Here is a 16,192-nt window from a genome sequence, read left to right as displayed (position 1 = left end):
GCTAGGATAAACTATCTTTTATGATAGTATAGCTAGAATAGAGGAATATTCCACAAGATAAATAGTCTAGATGCTTAATTAACCAAAAGATAAAAGAAACAAAGTAATTAAAAGATAAAACAAACAAATTTAACCAAAAGATAAGACAACCACAATAACCAATTTGGATGCAACTCACTGACGTGAGTTTGCACCGAATTTGGTTAGTTGAGATTTTTTTATTTTTTTTTTTATTTTTTATTTTTCTTTTTATAAACCTTTTTGTAAATTCTTTTTGAAATGATTTTTAAAATATTTTTAGTTTTATTTTGAACAAACTACTTGAATATAAAACTTAGGAAGGTTAGGCCCAAAATTCATTTGGGCTAAAATTTATTTTCAATACCCAAAACTTTTTTTTATAAAAGCCTTTCTAATAAATAATAAGCCTTTTTCGTAAATAAAACCTTTTTAAAAACTAAAACTTTTATAAGAATATAAACAATAAATTACTAAAAAAATACGGAGTATTACACCTCTTTCCTTCTTCTTCGATCTTAATTGTTAAAACCCTCTCAATAATGAACTTCCCCAATTTCACTCTCTCTCCTATTAACCCTAATTTCTCCCTTCCAATTCGAACTTTGCTTCTCTCAGAAACCCTAGAATTTCTCAAATGGCATCGAAGGAGGTTTTTAATTTGCTGAACTTGTACCAAGATGACGACGACAACGACATGGAAGATGCCGAAAAGACCGAAAATGAAGATGAAGTTACATAATATGAGCCACAAAGAAGAGTAGAAGAATTACGAGGTGTGAACAAAAATGAATTGTGAGGTACAGATATCTCTCAACTTCCCTTATTGAGTTGATTTCATAATTTTTCAGCTTTCTAAACATTTCTGAACAACTACGTTCCTTGTGATGCTGGATCAATTAAGAATTTCAATAATTCACAGCAATTTGTGGGTTTGGGTTCTAATTTAGGGTTAGGGTTTGTGAAAATTCACCCAACAAATTGGGGAAATTCTGGGCATGCTTGTGCATCACCATTTTGGGGTGTGAGAGCAAGTGAAAAGAAGAGAGGAATTTGACTCAGCAAAAGACAGGTTTGAGTGTTGAAGAATGTGAAGCTGCAGTTGTTGCTGGGAATGCACCTTCTGCTCCTCCAGTTCCTCCGAGGCCGAAAGCGCCTGCTGGCACACCTGTTATCTCTCCCCTTGTGAGTTCTTCTTTGTCTCTGCCCCTCAATTTTGTTGCAGGATTCCCAAATTTATAGAATTGTTATTAAACTTGTGGTTGAACATAATACTATTATTGTAGTTTGTATCTTTATCATCTAGCCATTTGTGAGTGAGAATTTAACATTTTGGTCAAATTTAGTGCTCCAATAGGTCAAGGTTATGTGCTCACCGAGACTTGTGCTGGTGGAACATTTACAGAGTATGACGATACTTCCGTTGGTCGTGTTGGTCCTCCTCTTCCATGCTCATTCATAAAGGTGAGGACATTGTTGACTCTTTCTTATATATTCTACAAAAACTGTAAGCTTTTCTATGGGTTTACATTGATTACTGCACCTGTTCTTAAGTAGACTATCAACCTCTCCTTGCCATTTTGTTAGACAACAAATCCCCACCGCTGGCTTCTTTCTATGTACTTGCATTCCTTGTGATGTACTACTTTAACACCAAGGTTTATTTCAATCATGTCGCTTACACAACTACAGTAGTAAATGTCATAAATTAAACTACCTTGACTTGAGAACAAGGATTGGATATGGTGTTTCAATTCATGTCCTAGTGTAGCATCTATAATCTCTGTAATATGATATTGGTTAGTATTTTACATGTGATTATCTTGTCTATTTATTGAAGTATAACATCTTGTGTTACAGTTAATAGATTGGTCTGGAGGGGGGTATCTTCTAAGCGATAAACCAATGCCTAGGGGTGAAATTGTTATTGGTGGTCCTAATGTCACACTTGAATATTTCAAAAGTGAAGACAAAACCAACGAAGTGTACAAGGTATGTTTTGACTTCTGTTGGTTAATTTTTGTGAAAAGAATGGTAGTACGCACTTTGGTTTTATCTTATTGTTTTGGAAGGTTGATGAGAACGGGATGAGGTGGTTCTACACTGACGACATAGGACAATTTCATGATGATGGTTGCCTTGAGATCGTCGACCGTAAAAAGGACATCGTTAAGCTTCAGCACGGGGAATATGTTTCCTTAGGAAAGGTAAGTTGTCATTGACAATGGCTCCTGACTCTTTCAGATCCAAAACCTGAGTAAATTTTCTCGTGCAGGTTGAGGCAGCTCTAATTACGAGTCCCTATGTTGAGAACATCATGTTGCATTGTGATCCTTTCCATAGCTATTGTGTTGCTCTTGTGGTAGCTTCGGAATCTGCTCTTCGAGATTGGGCTAGCAAGCAAGGAATTAGTTTCAATGATTTTCCTAACTTGTGCCAGAAAGAAGAAACTCTCAAAGAAGTGCTTGGGTCACTAGTAAAGGTTAGTTTGTGCAGAAGAGGAAGCTTTTTTGGATTAACACGCATCTAGCTTTATTTATATTAAGATTTTCAAAATTCTTCCTCTTCAAAAATTTTGCCTTGACTTTCATAATTCAAACCCTTTGTAACATGTACATTTGAAAAAAAAATCTGCTTGGTTTCATTTGGTGGGTATTTTTTTACCACTCAATGCATGATATGGCTCGTTTGGTAGACCTTAATAAATTGGTGGTAATGATAATAAATCTATGTTATTTTGCAAAAGAAAAAAAAAGAGACATGTGTATGCCACAGCAGGAGGAAGATACCTGACTTAGATACTGGCTTGTGTTCTTATCGCTCTCCTTGTGTATCTCAAACAAATATCATTATTTCTTTTCGCATGAAGTAATTCTTCATTTTAATATATAGTTCTGTCGTTTGAATTTTATAGACATTCTTTTCATCGTGTTAAAGGATCTTCTCTCTAGGCGCCGGGATTTGAGGTTGATTGTCGTGAGATGCAACTGATTTGGACTAATCTGAACTAAACTTATTAGTGAACTATTGGATTAATCAATGAAAATTTAATGAGTTACTCATACTTAATTCTGATTTGCAGCATGTCTTCAAGATGGAGCAAGAAGAAATAAACTGGAGCTACATAGAATTTGTCGATAACCCGTATGTTGCATTTTTTTGGTTATGCATGGTATCAAGATCTACTTAATGGCTAAGATCCATATACATGTCTCCACCACCTGGTTCAATTTTAGCTAATTGTTAGACAAATATATTATTGGACTATGTAAGATTTAGCTTAGAAGCTTTGTGATTAATCCTTAAATTATAGTCCAGTAAGGCACTAAGTATGTGATATTGCCTTTTCTAATTATTTTGAATTTTGCCTTGTTTGGGGAATTGCACAAGAGTAATTTCAAATGTTGTAGTTTAATGGTTGTTATTTCCATGAATCTGGAAATTTGATGATCAGTTGTATATGTAGGTATTATTGAACTGGTTTGGTTTTGAATGGCTGTTATTTCCATGAATCTGGAAATTTGATGATCAATTTATTTATTGGACTGAGGTCGACCTTACTTTGGGAAACCGTGTCCCTTGGATAGGTTTAAGGCTATGTGCTTGTTAATTTCTCTAATCACTCGACACGACACATGATGGATCGGCATATTGCTATTACAGGTACTTTTCATTGGATTACATTTCCCTGTACTTGTATCAACATCCATGTACATGAGTTTTGTTTTTGATTTGCTTGCATTTGCTAGAAATCATCATTACCAGCATATATCATGACGTTTTTGTAGTAACTGCATCTTATGTTATTTCTTCATTTTGTCAATCAAACCTTCTGCATCGTGTATGGAGCATGAAACTGTTATATATGTTGTGTTCTTTTATAATCCTTTAATGCAGACACATTGAGATTCTTCTTATAAATATGCTAATATCATCATTCATAAGAATACTTTTTCTTTGCAGTTGTTTTAAACAGAGTTCTGAGTTTCTGACAGATAAAAATCATTCTTATGGTAAACTCTGCTAGATAAGGGGGTTAACTTTGGTGTGATGATAGATGATGATAATGTCAACTCTTTATGATGATCCCAATGTATATTCCTACCGAATCATAAATATTGGAGAATGATTGGCCTTTCAAACAAGCTTTTACTATTGCCAAATGCCAATTGATGCACTAACCTTACCATCATTCATATTTTCGGTAAGTCTCCTCTTTTAGAAACTATGAACTTATCTTTCATGATCTGTAACTTTTACATGTTTGGTTTATGGTAGTATAGACTAAAAACAATAATGCAATTTCTACGTTACGTTCCAACTGCACACTCAGAATGAACTAGTGTGAGAGTCACATACAGATACAGTATGATCATGGCACACTTTGTATATTTCCACCTATTAAGTGGTTGGGCTTGCAATCTCATTCTCCTTCCCTTGTGAAATATTTTCTGATATAAAAAACTATGTTGCATTGTAATTTTACCAAGGCAACATAGGATTTATGGATGACATACGATAGTTCCTTCAGATACTACATGCAGTGACAGCAAATTTGATTTCGTCCTATACCTGGATAATCAGCTATAACGGTTATGATCAAACTTTACAGGGATTGTACTTTATAGTGTGTTTATTAGATGATCAAAGACAAGCCATTTTACTTTTGTGAAATAGTTTGGCCCTATATTTATAGCAGATTTGGATGTCTGCAATATCCATATCTAGATTCTGAGCTACGTAGCACATCCATCTTTCTGTTGTATGATCATGCATACGAAGAAAAGCCTAGTTACCTGAAAGTGATGTACATTTTTGCGTCTTTAGCCCCTTCTGAAGAAAAGGAATAAGATATTGTGAATTTGACATGTTCTTGATTTGTTCTTCTTGATTTTTATTTCAAACGTTTACTGCAGCTATCTGGTATTATAGTGTTCTCTAAAGTTCTGTCCTTTTTTCCCGCGGGAGGGGGGAGGGGAGGGGGTTGTTGTTCCACTAGACACTATTATAACAATTACAGCTGGACTGGGCTTGACTTATAACTGCTTTTGGCCAACTGATTTTCGCTCTTTTTACTCTCGAGCTAGGCATTTTGCACGCTTTGGTCAGCTGCATGCTCCTTTATTTAATGGGAAAGATTTGATGCCAGATTTGCTTCTCTGTTAGAATCTCATCATGGTGAATATTTATTTATGGTTGTTCCTTTTTATCTTTCTGAAATCTAATAGTTTATACTATATGATATTACTTTCTTTACGAGGGTTCAGGTTTTCTAACTTTCCATCGTTACTCTTGTTTCGGGGTGTTCCTTTATTTATGGCATTTGCCTTGTTTAGGGTTATTGTTCCTTATACTCATGGTTATTCCTGTCTTAATGGCATTTGCTTTGTTGGGGGTTGTTTCTTTTTTAGTCATCATTAGTCCCCTATTTTGCGATGTTTGCCATCTGTTCAGAGTAGTGGTTGCTGCTACTGCTAGCACGTATGATGCTGGCTGTGGCAGTAGCAAGCTTAATTTTTTTTGTTACTCAAAAATTACAAATGCTTCAGTTGTTTATGAAAACCGGAGCATTTGTAGCATCAAATGCTTCAGTTTTATTTAATAACCGGAGCATTTGTTGAGTTTTACCCATAACAAAAAGCTCAAATGCTCTGGTTTTATGTACAACCGGAGCATTTGTAAAATGCTCAAATGCTCGTATGACGTCTGCTACGCGTCAAATACGGAGCATTTGTGGGCATTTTAACCGGAGCATTTGATGATTTTTCCACTAGTGAATTGGAATCCACTCATGGATAAAAATGATTATAGTTCGATCTTATGTCTCACCTTAAATGATCAATTCCATTGGGGATGAAAAGTAAAGGAAGGAAAATAGTTTACGAATAACTCACTTTTAGAATTAGATAAATGTATGAGGTAATCACTCCAATTAGTGATTAAAACGAGATTAAGATAATCACCTTAATTAGTGATTAAAACAAAGCTCAAAATGATCACTTTAATCGGCGATTAAAATGAACGTTAAGAGAAGATAACCACCCTAATTAATGATTAAATGAAAGGTTAAGGTAATCACCCTAATTAATGATTAAAATAAAGGAATAAAATAATCATCCTAATTAGTGATTATTTAAGATTTAAGATAATTACTCTAATTAGTGATTCCATGAATATGCTTAGATTTAAGATAACGGCTATAATTAATGATTAAATATGTAGGAAGCAATCACCTTAATTAGTGATTAAATTGAGAATTGAAATAATCACTTTAATTAGTGGTTGAATATGAAGGAAGCAATCACCTTAATTAGGGAATAAAGTGAGAATTTAAATAATCACCTTAATTAGTGATTGAATGAAGATTTAAAGTAATCATCTTGATTAGTGATAAACTTAGGATTCTTAAAGAGTTCTTAAAATAATTTTCTTCATAAATGAAGGATTTTGGATGGATGAAAAATAATCTCTTGAAGATTTAAGTCATTTTTAGCAAAGTGATCAATTTGAGATGGGATTTGGAGATTCTGTTTGGCTAGTTGGAATTTGGCATTTAAAGTGAGACACATAAAATGACCTAAAATCAATAAGGAGATCATAGTTACCTTTCTAATTATGTCAAATTATACACAAATCGAATCAAATTAAAAGTGTGCCCTAAAAAAACGAAATAAAACGAGAAAAAATAAACTTAAAAAACAAGGAAATACAATTGTAGTAATGAAGAAATCGTATTTTGAAGGATTAGATTTCGAAAAAACTAAAAAACGAGAAAAAAAGAGGGAGCGTACCTTAATGTTGACTAGATTTCAAAAACCACCATTAAAGGATTAATTGAGAGCAGTGAAACCGGTGAAAGCGAGTAGGAGGAGAGAGAAACAACTAATGTAAATCGGAGACAAATTGTTGTTCGTTGGCGAGAAACACCGCGACAATGAGAGAACTCCGCTACAACCACCACGAAATTGTTGTTCGTTGTTCGCTGTTCGTAGTACACGAGCGGCGCGACGGTTTTGTTGCTTTTAGCGTTTGAGGGTGAGGGTGAGAGAGAGAGGCGCGTCGGTATTGTTGCTTTTAGGGTTTGAGGGTGAAAGAGAGAGGCGTGATAGTTTTATTGCTTTTAGGGTTTGAGGGTGAGAGAGAGAGGCGCGATAGTTTTATTGCTATTACGGCTTAAGGGTGAGAAAGAGAGGCGCGATAGTTTTATTGCTTTTAGGGTTTGAGGGTGAGAGAGAGACACAAGAGGAATTTAAAAGGTGAGTGGGTTTTTGGGCTGATCTGCGTCGGATGAGCCAAGGGGTCCGACGCAAATTAGCCTTTTGCAACGCACATTAGTTAAGTGCGACGCAGATAGGGCTTCAAATTTTGTCACTAGATGAAGTGATGTGTGTCGGATGGGCCTAAGGGTCCGACGCACATGAGCTATATGCGTCGCACATCAATAGGGTACGACGCATATAGTTCATATCTGGTGCTTACGCAACGATGTTTTGCGTCGCACTCTTCATAGCATACGAGGCAAATTATCATTAGTACTGAATAGACGATTTGCGTCCCCTGATTTACGTCGCACAGACACGGAAACGATGCACAATTGGGATTTGCGTCGCATGTAGGAGGAGTGCGACGCACAACATGGCCCATTTGCGTCGCACCTGCTTTACATGCGTTGCAAAAGCCAAATGTGCGTCGGATACCCTGACTCATGCGACGCAAATCAAGTACCTAATTTGCATCGCACCTATTGAGTGTGCGACGCACATAGGCCATGAGGTCAGGCCCACTACCTACCCTTCTTATTTGATAAACCCTAACGCGGTAACGCCTCACACGGACTCTCTCTCTCAATTATTCTCAGCACCTCTCTCTCTCTCTCTCTATCTCTCTCTCTCTCTCTTTCTCTCTCTCCTCAACCGCTTCTCTCAAAACTCTCATAATTCTCAAACTCTCTCTACCCTTTTTCAGATCTGAAATTCTCAAACTCTCAAAATCTCCGCCGCTTGGACTCCGCCGCTGAAATTCTCAAATTCTCCTCTCAAATTCGCTGAAATTCTCATCATATTGAACTCTGCCGCTTCAAACTCTCAAATTCTCCTCTCAAATTCACATTCCTTCTCAAATTCACATTCCTTTCTCAGCGAACGGTTTCAAGCGAACTAAACGGACGATTCTATTTTCTATTTTCCGGCGACCTATGCGAATCACACTAAACGACGATCTGATTTTCTAGTTTCCGGCGAATCACACTAAGTCTCTCGCTTTGACAGGTTCGAAGTTGTTTCAATGTTTAAATCTGATATGTTTTTTCATTTTTAGATCTGATTTTCTTTTAGTTTTCAAATCTGAAATTTGATTTTCATATTCAGATCTGAAAAACTAAAATTTAGTTCATGCAAATGAAAATTAAAACTCGAATCCTTTCGTTATTTTTATTTTTATATCTATTTTTTTGTTTACTTTTTGGCATTTTTAGGGTTTATTTTCTGATTTAGAATTTACTCTATAATTTTCAGATCTGGAATTGGTTCTTCTCGAAGTCGTCTCCCTCGAATACAACCAACCGTTGCAATGTTCTTTTTAGTCGCACCTATTTAATTTTTTTATAATGTAATTTGTTTTATATATATTGTATTGTTTTTTTTTAATTTCGTATTTTGTTGTATATTAGATCTGATTTTTTAATTTTTGATATTTTTAGATTTTTCGTTTAGATTTTGTTGTATAATTTTTCGTTTAGATTTTTGATTTTTTACAATGCAATGTTCACTTGTTCAATTATCATCCTTTGTTGTATGTTAGATCTGGTTTTTTTGATATGAGATTTGTCTGGTTTAATTATCATCATTTTGTTGTATGTTAGATCTGGTTTTTTGATGAGATTTGGCTCGTTTCTTTTTCCTCCTATGCAGTACTAAAGCATTCATGCTTTGGTACTGCGTTTTTTCACATAATGTCATTTGCGTCGCACATGGCTCAAGGTGCGACGCAGATGACTGATTTGCGTCGCACCCCCTGCTATGTGCGACACAAATTCCACTTATACCCTTTTATAAACTGCCTGTAGTTTGTATGGGCTGGAATGACCAATTTGCGCCGCACCTTATATGCGGTGCGACGCAAATAGCTAATATATCTGCGTCGTTCAGCATACGACGCAGATCATGTCTGTGCTATTTGCGTCGAGGCCTTTGGCGTCGGACCCATGTCGGACCCAAATAGGCGCCTCACATCCGACGCAAATCGCCTTTTCTGTACTAGTGTATGTTTTTGCGTCGTTTTGCCTTTCATGCGACGCAAATGGAACGGTGCCAGTAGTCAGACATACTTCCGTCCGAGTGCTACTAGCAATAGTTGCATACCAGGATCTTGAACTTGAGCAATTAGATGTGAAAACAGCTTTCCTACATGGGGAGTTGGAAGAGGAGATTTATATGACTCAACCAGATGAGTTCCAAGTTCCTGGAAAAGAAGACTATGTTTACAGGTTGAAGAAGTCCTTGTATGGACTAAAGCAGTCTTTTAGGCAGTGGTATAAGCGGTTTGACAGTTATATGATTGAGCTAGGCTACAACAGGAGTCTGTATGACTGTTGTGTGTATCACAACAAGCTGAGTGATGGGTCACTAATTTATCTTGTCCCGTATGTAGATGATATGCTCATAGCTGCAAAGACCAAGTCTGATACTTAGAGGTTGAAGGGTCTTCTTTGAGATGAAGGACTTGGGTGCTGCGAAAAAGATTTTGGGGATTGAGATCTAAACGGAAAGACGTCAGAGGAAGATTTTCTTGTCATAGAAAGGCTATATTCAGAAGATATTGTTAAGGTTTGGCATCACATCAACTAAGTCTATAGATACTCCAAGTGCTTCCAATAATCATTTGTCTTTTGCTTTTGCACCCAAGACCGCTGAGGAAAAGGAGTACATGGGTTCCTTATGCTAGTGTAGTATGGAGTTTGATGTATGTTATGGTTTGCATTAAGTCGGATCTTGCACATGCAGTTAGTGTAGTTAGTAGGTTCATGGATGACCCTGGTAAGGAGCACTAGCAGGCAGTCAAGAGGATTTTTCGTTACCTTAGAGGTGCTTCTGATATTGGTCGTATTTATTGGAATGATACTCAGTGTTTAGTCACTGGTTATTCCGATTTGACTATGCTGGAGATATTGACGATATGAGGTCAATGACTAGTTATGTGTTTACTCTTGGTGGTTCTGTCATTAGTTGGAAGGAAACTTTTCAGGTTACGGTTACTTTGTCTACTAGTGAAGCATATTTAACCTAATATCGTTTATTTGATGATGTTCGCATATATATTTGTAACTTGGTTTTTCCACATACACATCAATAAAATATTGTCTCTCTCTCTACCCGTGGACGTAGTCAAATTTGGTGAACCACATAAATCTGTTATCTGCTTTATTGTTTTTACATTCAATTATTTGTTTCTTCCGCACGTCTGTCATAACACAACAATCACTCGCCTATCTAACCGTTATCAGCACGTGCATCGTGAATTCCATGCTTTGCCCGGTAAAGATGCAGTGGCCAAAATAGCAAATATGACCAAAATAGAAGTTCACACAATACCCTGTGCAAAAGAGATCCTTAACTGCAGAGATTTGATATGCATGCTGCAGATTATAGATTTTGTTCTTTCCATATTCTTCCAGTAATCCAGAGCTATAGCTCTTTCTTGTCACCGCCGGAGAAGGAAAGTGCTAATTTACGCTGAATGATGAGGCCATCATGACTGTCTCTAACTTTTCTATGGCTATCACAAATGCTTTGTGGGGTCCCCTCCCATGTCAGTTTTCTCCCACATCCACCCACTACTAAGTTGTAACTATATTTTCGAGCATCAGTTTCATCTCCCATGAATCGAAGAAACGCCATATAAATTGGAGTCATGCCAAGCTGAAATGCTTCAAAATGCAAGCAGAAATACTGGCCAAAACAATGAAAAACCTGAAAGGAAAAAAAGGAAGAAAGTGCCCAAATCAGAACTCCACACAATGGTCAACTTGCATGTACAATAATAACCTAACTAGTTTTATATTTTCTGAACCTAATACTTCGTAAAACACTTTCATTAGAAACATTTGCAAATACGGAGACTCCAGTGATTCTTATACCCAATGGCCAAACAACACCAAATGCATGATATCATACTAAATCAGAGTCCTTCCTCCATAGCAAAACAAAAACAAACGGGTATTATTTGTGAGGTATCAAATATTCATTTGTTACATTTTTTTGTTACGACGGAAAAATATGGTTCTATGGCCCTCTCACTTCGTGCCAAAATGAGTGTAGGTTTTTCCCAAGCTTGAACTTTAGTTGACATACCAAAAGTCCTCCAAAATTTGAACCCTACTTTCTTCAAGATGTGTTCAACATTAAAAATATTATTTTTGAAGAAATTTAGGAGATCTTCAATTTGTGACAAATGGGCAAGCATCTATTCTAGGGAAATTGCATAACCTATGACAGGCCCGTCTCGAACTATATAGAGGTCCTGTGCGATCTCATATTTGAAGAATTCAATAATGTAGTAGCTCATCCATACTTCATATAATCATATTATGAAAAAAAATAGTCCAAATAAGTAGATAATTTTTTTTCTTTTTACTACTTGAACTTTCTCTATTTTGGGGCCCTCTCAATTAAGGGGCCCTGTTCCATGGAACATGTTGAACATGCTAAAAGCCGCCCCTGACCTATGACAACTCACAGTAGCAGCATATACATTGAGCACGAAATACCAAGAGTACTTTAGGTATTTGCCGCACTTCAAGTTAAACCAAGACCATAAGGAATTGTCTAAGAGCAGCCAAATATGAAGTTGTATACGATCCTTGTATATAGGAATAACTGGAAATATGACTTTGACAAAAGGAGTATTGCAACTCAATTTTATATATTCTCCCAAAAACATCATGCTGCTGCTCCTGAGGCCCCTAAATCTTCTCAAAATGCAACCAATACCAATACCAGTCGAACATAAATGTGATAAGTACTTACTGTTAACATCCATGTGGCGTTGTCAACTTCAAGGGGATTAGCTTTAACATAGCGATGATTGAATGTTCAACCAGTGTGCATGTCCACTTTATGATCATCTCTCAAGTGGGAAATCAGGCAAGGGATATCGCCAACAACAGAGCATTCACAACCAGCATATGGGCAGCCAAATGGTCTAAAGTTACAATAGGCTTCATGCTTAACTTTACTGTAGTAAGGAGAGATCTCAGAGCCAAGTGAGCTATATTTGCAAGGAAGTTCAAGCGATTCAGCCACTTTCTCTAATGCCAAACACCTGATTTCCTGCTAACTTTATTCTTCCCTAATTACAAGTTCAAAATGTGTATGTTTTGTCTCTCTTTCTAGAGTTATCAAGAAGCCCAAGTTCTGAAAAATCAACAAAATGCACAAGGTATCTCTTCAAAACCTAGAATCCTATGTTCATTCATACCAAATTCATCAACACTCAACCTAAAAATAAAAATAAAAGGGGAAAATCTCACATTTCAGCAAAATCCCCAAACAACCCATATTCAAACCATAATTTGACTTTGTTTTCAATCAATGAACCAAAAAATGATTGCACAAATTACATTCAAATATCAAAAGGACAATAAGAACCCATGAAAATTTCAAACATATAAACAATATAAAATGAAAGCACACGAAGAGAAAGAAAGAGCCTGATGAATAGGAGGGCACATGGTATTAGCACAAACTGACTTTGAAGAATTATTATGATTGTGATTATTATGATTATGGTTTTGAATATGATTTTGTGGGCAATTCACCTCTGCTTCATCGTACTTGGTCACGCCAATTGATCAATCAAGCATCATCAGATTATCTCCTCAATTTCAATTTTGATCTCCAATTAATCACCATTCACCAACGAACTAACAAGAGCACAACACAAATATATATATATATATTAAAACAAAAATAAACATTATAGAGTATACTATAATATTTATATTTATATTCATAATCGAAACCTGCTATTACAATTAGGATGAAAGCAAGGAAAATTGGGAGTGGTAGATATATCTACTTGACAAAACTCAAATAGAGTACTAGCCTAGCCGAATCAAAAATTGAGATGACTATTTAAGCCATACTCATACTATTAACATTTGTATATTATACGAGTACTATACTATAAAGTATATGCAATTACTTTCCTATAATAGGAGTATTCAATAGAGTTGGTATATTATATTATAGGAGTACTACTTATTATATACTTGCCTACTTGGTATATTCAATCTCTCTCTGTTCAATCATCAATCATAGCATAGCACGGGATTACTTGTTCTGATTCTTTTCAATGGCTTCTGCTTCGGCGCCCAACGCTTCATCTTCAGGATCCGAATAATCAAAACCCTCCTCATCATCTGCCTCAATAAGGTCACTCGAATCTGAACGATATTGGGGGTTCAGCTCGTCGAAGAGATGGTTGATGTCGCCGGTGAGTTGCTCAGCAGTGAGCTCGGAGGCAAATAATATTCTCCTACGGCAGCCGACCTCTTCACGATGACGCTTAATGGCATCAACGGACGTTGGAGAGGTGCTCTCATGCACCCAAACCTTAATATCGTTCGGAATGTCGACGGCTTTGAAAAGAACAGAATATTCTGAGTAGTTGGTAACGGTGACGGTAGGAAACGCCACAATACAACGCTCTACCGCTTCTCTCTCATGATATATATCCAGCAAGGGCAACAACCTCTGATTACGTTGATCATGCTCGAGCAATTGATCATTCTCACGAATGAGGAGATTGATGTAGTCACGGAGGGTTTGTGTGCTCGGGTCAGGTGGCGGCAGTTGGTTTATGATTAGTGGTGGGTATTGTGGTTGTGGTTCCGGTGGTGGTGGTGGAACAACGTTATCGTCATTGTTGTTGTTATTGTTGTTGATGAAAGCCATGTTTGATAGTGACAAAAATGGGTTTGGTTATATATATAGGGGGTACTGTGGGAGTTTTGAAATTCGAGGGAATATTGAGTGAGGGAAGAGTGTTGAAATTCGAGGGAATTTTGAGCGAGGGAGGGAGTTTTGAAATTCGAGGGAAAGAGTTTTGAAATTCGAGGGAATTTTGAGCGAGGGGGGGAGTTTTGAAATTCGAGGGAGGGAGTTTTGAAATTCGGGGGAGGGAGGTTTTGAGCGAGGGAGGGAGTTTAGAAATATCCTGTACCTAATAACATGGCATGTTGGAAAAAAAATTATTTTCATTTTTTTAAGAAATATCTTCTACCCATGTTGGAAAATAATTTATCTTTTTTTTTCTAGGAAATATTTTTCCTATATTTTTCTTTATTTTAAATATATGGCATGTTTGAAATATTTTTTAAAATATTACATTAATTGGTTTAGAAATTATATTGTATCTAATAACATGACATATATACCACTAGTCTTATATGCACGCGATGCGTGCGTAAATATTTAGAAAGTTCAATTAATTGTATAGTTACATTTAATCTCCTGAAATAATACAATCATGGAGAAAAAGTTGTGCCATCACATTAGGAATTTTCAGAAAAATAATTGTTTCTGTCTAGAAATTAAGGTTAATGATCTGTGCTGAACAGGTCCTTAAGTCCGAGCAGGGCTGCTTATCAGTTCACCGGAAACCTGCAAAACACAGAAAAACTAACCCGGGGGTTGTTCCCGGGATCGCCCCTCCGACGCTCAAGTCAGTTGATGATTGAGGTAGAGAGAGAGTCTAGAGTGAGAAACTCAAGTTAGTTAGGTGAGAATTCAATACCTTTGCATTGATGGGACAAGAGGTATTTATAGTGGTGAGAATTTCCATAAAGTGGTGTGCTGGACATGACAGCTCACTTGGGGATTGGTGATACTTTTTCAAAGGGTGATTCTGGTGGGACCCACGATCCTTAGGTGGCGGTGCCATGTGGCATGATTTCCTTGGAAGGATTTAATGGGCCCAAACATTTAGCCCCACGCCAGGAAGGGGCAGAAGAGCCGTCCGACCGGGTGAAGCCTCTTGGTGGCGTAGAGTTCTCTCATCTGACCGACCTCAGAAAGGAAAAGCCAGAGGGAGACCAGGTCGGACATGCGCCGACCAGGTCTGTGATCCGTAGGTCCAATTGGGCCGACCTCCATGAAGGGGGACCAGGAGGAGACCAGGTCGGGAAGGCGCCGACCAGGTCTGTGATCCGCAGGTTCAGTTAGGCCGACCTCCATGAAGGGGATCAGGAGGAGACCAGTCGGGAAGGCGCCGACCAGGTCGATGATCCGCTGGTTTAGTTAGGCCGACCTCCATGAAGGGGAATCAAAAGGAAACCAGGTCGGGAAGGCGCCGACCAGGTGCTCTTAGCCCCAAGCGGTTCGTATGCTGAAAAGACTTGCTTGAGATGAGGCGAGTTTCTGCATTGACCGACCAGGTCTCGAAGGAGGCGACTGGCTCGACTGTGAGGTTAATGGGCCCTTCACTTGACCGACCAGGTCCCTGGAGAGGGAACCGGCTCGGACAGGGGCCAAGAAGCCCTTTGTTCGACCGACCGGGTCCAGACAGGTGGGCGCGGCTCGGACAGGGGCTAACGAGCCCTGGAGAGGCCGACCAGGTACCCTCTAGTACCTAGTTCTACCGACCCGAGTAAAGGGAGTTGTAGAGACCTGGTCGGACAACGGGTAAGGTAGCCCCATGTGACCGACCGGGTTCTAGATGACGGGCGCAGCTCGGACAAGGGCTACTGAGCCTTGGGTGCCGACCAGGTGCCCCCTAGTATCGTAGTATTGGCCATGTAAAGGGAGTTGGAGACCTGGTCGACAATGGTAGGTAGCCCCATGTGACCACCGGGTTCTAGATTGACGGGCGCTGCTCGGACAGGGGCTAACATGCCCTGGAGAGGCCGACCGGGTGCTCCCTAGCACTTAGCAAATTTGGCTAAGTAAAGGGGGCGAGCAGAGACCTGGTCGGGCAAAGGGTGATGGAGCCCCAACTTGACCGACCGGGTTCTAGATTGACGGGCGCTGCTCGGACAGGGGCTAACATGCCCTGGAGAGGCCGACCGGGTGCTCCCTAGCACTTAGCAAATTGGCTAAGTAAAGGGGCGAGCAGAGACCTGGTCGGGCAAAGGGTGATGGAGCCCCAACTTGACCGACCGGGTTCTGGATTGACGGGC

The 16,192-nt window shown here is 38.3% G+C and overlaps 1 protein-coding gene and 1 pseudogene across 3 annotated transcripts; one reads left to right on the top strand and one right to left on the bottom strand.

Moving 5' to 3' along the window:
• Nucleotides 1–1,067: 1,067 nt before the first annotated feature.
• LOC125493338 (long chain acyl-CoA synthetase 9, chloroplastic-like) lies at nucleotides 1,068–8,680 on the top strand. Of its 3 annotated transcripts, XR_007269881.2 has the most exons (8): nucleotides 1,068–1,203; nucleotides 1,365–1,482; nucleotides 1,879–2,010; nucleotides 2,091–2,225; nucleotides 2,294–2,500; nucleotides 3,101–3,162; nucleotides 3,606–4,222; nucleotides 8,532–8,680. XR_007269881.2 is itself a non-coding variant. In XM_048636596.2 (7 exons), exons 1-7 carry the CDS (start codon nucleotides 1,133–1,135, stop codon nucleotides 3,655–3,657), a joined length of 777 nt encoding a protein of 258 aa, XP_048492553.1. In that variant the 5' UTR covers nucleotides 1,091–1,132; the 3' UTR covers nucleotides 3,658–6,762. The 3 variants fall into 3 exon arrangements, 2 of the variants coding, with proteins under 2 accessions (XP_048492553.1, XP_048492555.1); XM_048636596.2 differs by lacking the exon at nucleotides 8,532–8,680 and having other exon boundaries at nucleotides 1,091–1,203; nucleotides 3,606–6,762; XM_048636598.2 differs by lacking the exons at nucleotides 3,101–3,162; nucleotides 8,532–8,680 and having other exon boundaries at nucleotides 1,091–1,203; nucleotides 3,606–3,626.
• A 1,945-nt stretch (nucleotides 8,681–10,625) lies between these two features.
• On the bottom strand, nucleotides 10,626–13,970 carry LOC104903554 (uncharacterized; annotated as a pseudogene).
• Between the last annotated feature and the right edge of the window lie 2,222 nt (nucleotides 13,971–16,192).

This window comes from Beta vulgaris, chromosome 9 (assembly GCF_026745355.1).
Source record: "Beta vulgaris subsp. vulgaris cultivar EL10 chromosome 9, EL10.2, whole genome shotgun sequence".
NCBI lineage: Eukaryota > Viridiplantae > Streptophyta > Magnoliopsida > Caryophyllales > Amaranthaceae > Beta > Beta vulgaris.
This window is presented reverse-complemented; position numbering and strand designations above follow the sequence as displayed.